The 3,590-nt window shown below is 57.9% G+C and overlaps 1 protein-coding gene across 2 annotated transcripts; it reads left to right on the forward strand.

Moving 5' to 3' along the window:
* The first annotated feature begins 306 nt into the window (after positions 1-306).
* LOC113941760 (endoplasmic reticulum membrane sensor NFE2L1-like) lies at positions 307-3,548 on the forward strand. 2 transcript variants are annotated; one of them, XM_027632903.1, is made up of 3 exons: positions 307-530; positions 969-1,535; positions 1,833-3,546. In XM_027632903.1, the coding sequence occupies exons 2-3, from the start codon at positions 971-973 to the stop codon at positions 1,880-1,882; spliced, it is 615 nt and encodes a 204-aa protein (XP_027488704.1). In that variant the 5' UTR covers positions 307-530; positions 969-970; the 3' UTR covers positions 1,883-3,546. The 2 variants fall into 2 exon arrangements, with proteins under 2 accessions (XP_027488704.1, XP_027488703.1); XM_027632902.1 differs by having other exon boundaries at positions 969-3,548.
* Positions 3,549-3,590: the final 42 nt, after the last annotated feature.

The following is a 3,590-nucleotide window of genomic DNA, read 5'->3' on the forward strand; positions in this document are numbered from 1 at the left end:
GGTAGCGGGGCGGGCCCCGGGGGGGGTCTTTCATATGGAAAAAAAAACCTCCCTTGTGGAGCGGCTGGAAAACTGGGCTTAAGGAGGGGGGAGAGCGAAAAGGGAGCCGGATTCCTTGGGAGAGCGGGAAGTTGACGCGCCGGCCTAAGAATAGCTCGGGGAGGGGAAGCGCCGTCGCCGAAGGTAACTCCGCTTTCCAGCGAGATTCCCTGGCTTTTTTCGCAGGGAGAAGGCGCCGGGGGAGCGGGGCCCGCGCACGGGGTGGTGCCGCGGTGCGTTACCGTGTTTGCTCTCTGGTTACATTTCAGCCGCTGATGAAATCGCAGCCGGGAGCGGAGGAGTCTTTGGACCTTCCCATGGTCGGGACCTTTGACTCATAAAAGGCTCCTTCAAAAGGCTTCGGGAGCAGAAGAAGGGAAGGAAGAGCGGCCGCAGCAGGAGACGGGGGGAGAGAAGGAGCAGAGCCCGACCTGGAGCGTGGGGAATTAGGGGGGGAGAGAGGAAGGCGCTGTATGTGGAGTTTTTGGACAGTAAGTCACATGGATTTTTATATCTCTGGGTGACAAAACACAAAGGGAAAGGGGAGGGTGGAGCTGCCGGGGAGAGTTGTCGCTTCTGGAGGTTCAAACCTTTGATTCCCTTGTTTTTTTTTTTCAACCACCCAGCCCCAGAATTTTAACGGGAAAACAAAGCCCTCCCGAACCAGAAATCCTTGCCCGTTCCTAAACATCCTCGGCCATCCTTGAAGCTTTTATTTTGCTTTCTTTAGCGCTGCCCTGAATGCCAATCACCCCTTTTATTTTGCTTGCTTGAAAGTGGGGCAGAGCAAAGCCAAACCCAACCAACCTGTTGGTGTGGAGGCTTCACCCGCCGCCGGCAGCTTCTTGTTGTTGTTGTTGTTCATTCCCAAACATTCCACCTGTTTTGTTTGTTGTTTTTTTTTTTTTCTCTTCTCTCTCCTCCACCAGAGATGCTTTCTCTGAAGAAATACTTCACCGAAGGCCTCATCCAGTTCACCATCCTGCTCAGCCTCATCGGGGTCCGTGTGGACGTGGACACCTACCTGAACTCCCAGCTCCCTCCTCTGCGGGAGATCATCCTGGGCCAGAGCTCTGCCTACACCCAGACCCAGTTCCACAACCTGAGGAACACCTTGGATGGCTATGGCATCCACCCAAAGAGCGTGGACCTGGACTATTACTTCACCGCCCGCCGGCTGCTCAACCAGGTGAGGGCCCTGGACAGGTTCCAGGTGCCCAGCACCGAGGTCAGTGCCTGGCTGGTGCACAGGGATCCCGAGGGATCCGTGTCTGGGGGACAGCCCAGCGCCGGATCCGGCCTGCAGGATGGCAGCAGCGCCGAGAACGGGGTGAGGGAGAGCGGAGCCGAGCAGGGATTCGGGGAGGAGCTGGAGGATTTGGGAGCCGTGGCCGCGCCGGCGAACGGAGACCTCACCAAGGAGGTAGGGAAGAGCTGCTTTTCCCGGGAAAAGTTCGGGGTGAAGCTGTTTAAAGCTGGGATCTGGGAGCTTTGTGGTGCACACCCAGCGAGCAGGACGGGACACTGTGTGTGTTTGGCACTTAGGGAAAGTGTGTCCCTGCTCGGGAATGTCGCAATCCTGGATCCTGGCTCGGTTTCAGCGCTCCAGGGGTAATTCCAGGGGAAATTCCAGGGCGTTGGTTTTTTTTCCCCCCCTCCTCACTTTTTTGTTTGGTTAATTCTGGGTTGAAAGGAAGAGTGAAAGGAGGGGGAAGGGGTTTTGGGGGCAGCAGAGCTCTCGTGACTCAGTGTTGGGCAATGGAGCAATCCAGCTGGGGAATAAACAGGAGCAGTTGGGAAAGAGCCCCAGCCCAGGTGTGGAGCAGGTGGTTGGGTTACTTGACTGGAACCCGGCCAGGATTCGTGATCCCTGGCTCAGTTTTCCTCCCAGCTGGGTGGGGAGAGGTGAACTTGGAAAGGGGCTTATTTCTCCAGCCCGAGCACAACCTTTGGGATGCAATTCCAGGCTCTTGGGGAGCTGCTGGTGTGGCTTTGGCGACGCTCCCTTCGTCCGGCGGCTCCGTGTGAGGGGGTGTCAGGGGTGATCCATGTCCTTGGGGTCTTCCCAGGATCGTGGAGAGGGATCAGTGGTGATCTGTGGCCTCAGGTCCTTCCAGGGTTAGTGGCGATTCCAAACCTTGGGTCCTTCCAGGGTCAGTGTTGATTCCCAGCCTTGGGTCCTTCCAGGATCGTGTGTGGGGGGGTGTCAGTGGCGATTCCCGGCCTCGGGTCCTTCCAGCGTCGCTCCAGTGTCTCCCAAGTCGTGTCTGGGCGTGGGAAGAGTGGAATTTGAGCCGGGCCAGCCCTGTCCCTGCAGGAGGGGAGGGCAGCTGGATGCTGGGAGCTGTTGTCATGTGGCTCTGGTGCAGCAGCAGGCAGGGAATGGGAATGGGGCGTGGGAATGGGTGTGGGAAGGGGTGTGAGCGCCGCAGAGACAAAGGTGATGCTTGCTTTGGGTCTGGGATTGATGGATGAGCAGCGGGATCCATCCCTGGGAATGGTGTCCTGATTGGACCTGCAGGTTTTCCATGGGTTTTCCCATGGGGGTCTCCTGGCTCCGCTGGGCTGTGGGATTGAGGGGGAAAATCCCGTTCTGGGTTGGGAAGTGACCTTGGAGGTGTCAGAGGGTCACAGAACACGAGGCCAAACCTTCCCACCTTGTGCTGCTTCCCTGGGAGTGGAGAGAGGCAATTCCCTGCCTCGGGAATGGCGAAGGATGTGATGAAATGCCCTGTGCAAGGTCACTCCTGGAAGGGTCTCTCCTCCTTCCCAAGGCTGCCATTCCTGGCTGAGGGCCTGGGGAGCCTTCCCAGTGCCGGGTGGGGAAACAGGGATCTGATTTTAGGGAGGAAGGTTGCGGATTTGGGGGAGGTGAAGGCTGGTGGCTCCTGTTTTCCAGAGGCCTCTGTGCAGCTGCATCCCGGGAATGAAGCTCCCTGCCGGGCTGGGAATCTCCTCCAGGGCAGGGTGTGAGATCCGCAGCTGCACCGAGCCTGCTCCCGGGGTTTGCAGCATCCCTGCTCTTCCCGGGTGGCTGTTTTCCACGTTTTCCCCCCCCCAAGCCCCTGGATGGACAGGAGGGGAGGGTGTTGTTGCCAGGGCCCAGCTCCAGGAAATCCCGTCTGGCTCCCACGTCACTCCAGTCACACCATCCCTGTGCCCTCCTCCCCCGGGGCCAGCCAGACCCAACTCGCTGCTGCCATGCTCCAAACCAGCCTCGTTTTAGGGGGTTTTTGTATTTTTTATTTTTTTTTTTCCTTGGTTTTGGTGTCTTTGTCCCCATCCTTGACTCCCTCCCCCAAACCTTTCCAAGGGGAGTATCCCGGGAACTCTGCAGCTCCCTGGGAGGCACCTGCAGGGCCTGGGGCGGGTGATGATGATCTGCAGATGGCTCCAGGGCCGGGCTTTAAATTTTTCCATGACTTTCCCTGGCACATTGCGACTCCCTGGGCCAGGCACGACCTTGCTTGGGAGTGAGGGGGGTGTGGAATATGGCTGATTATAAATAATTTTGGGAATGCTGCGGAGGGGCATTTTTTTTTTTTTTTTTT

The sequence above is a fragment of the Corapipo altera genome, unplaced genomic scaffold (genome assembly GCF_003945725.1).
Source record: "Corapipo altera isolate COAL_440 unplaced genomic scaffold, ASM394572v1 60130, whole genome shotgun sequence".
Lineage (NCBI taxonomy): Eukaryota > Metazoa > Chordata > Aves > Passeriformes > Pipridae > Corapipo > Corapipo altera.

Bases quoted from the DNA above. Each gene is read 5' to 3' on its own strand.
- LOC113941760 (XM_027632902.1), top strand. From the start codon at position 971: ATGCTTTCTCTGAAGAAATACTTCACCGAAGGCCTCATCCAGTTCACC.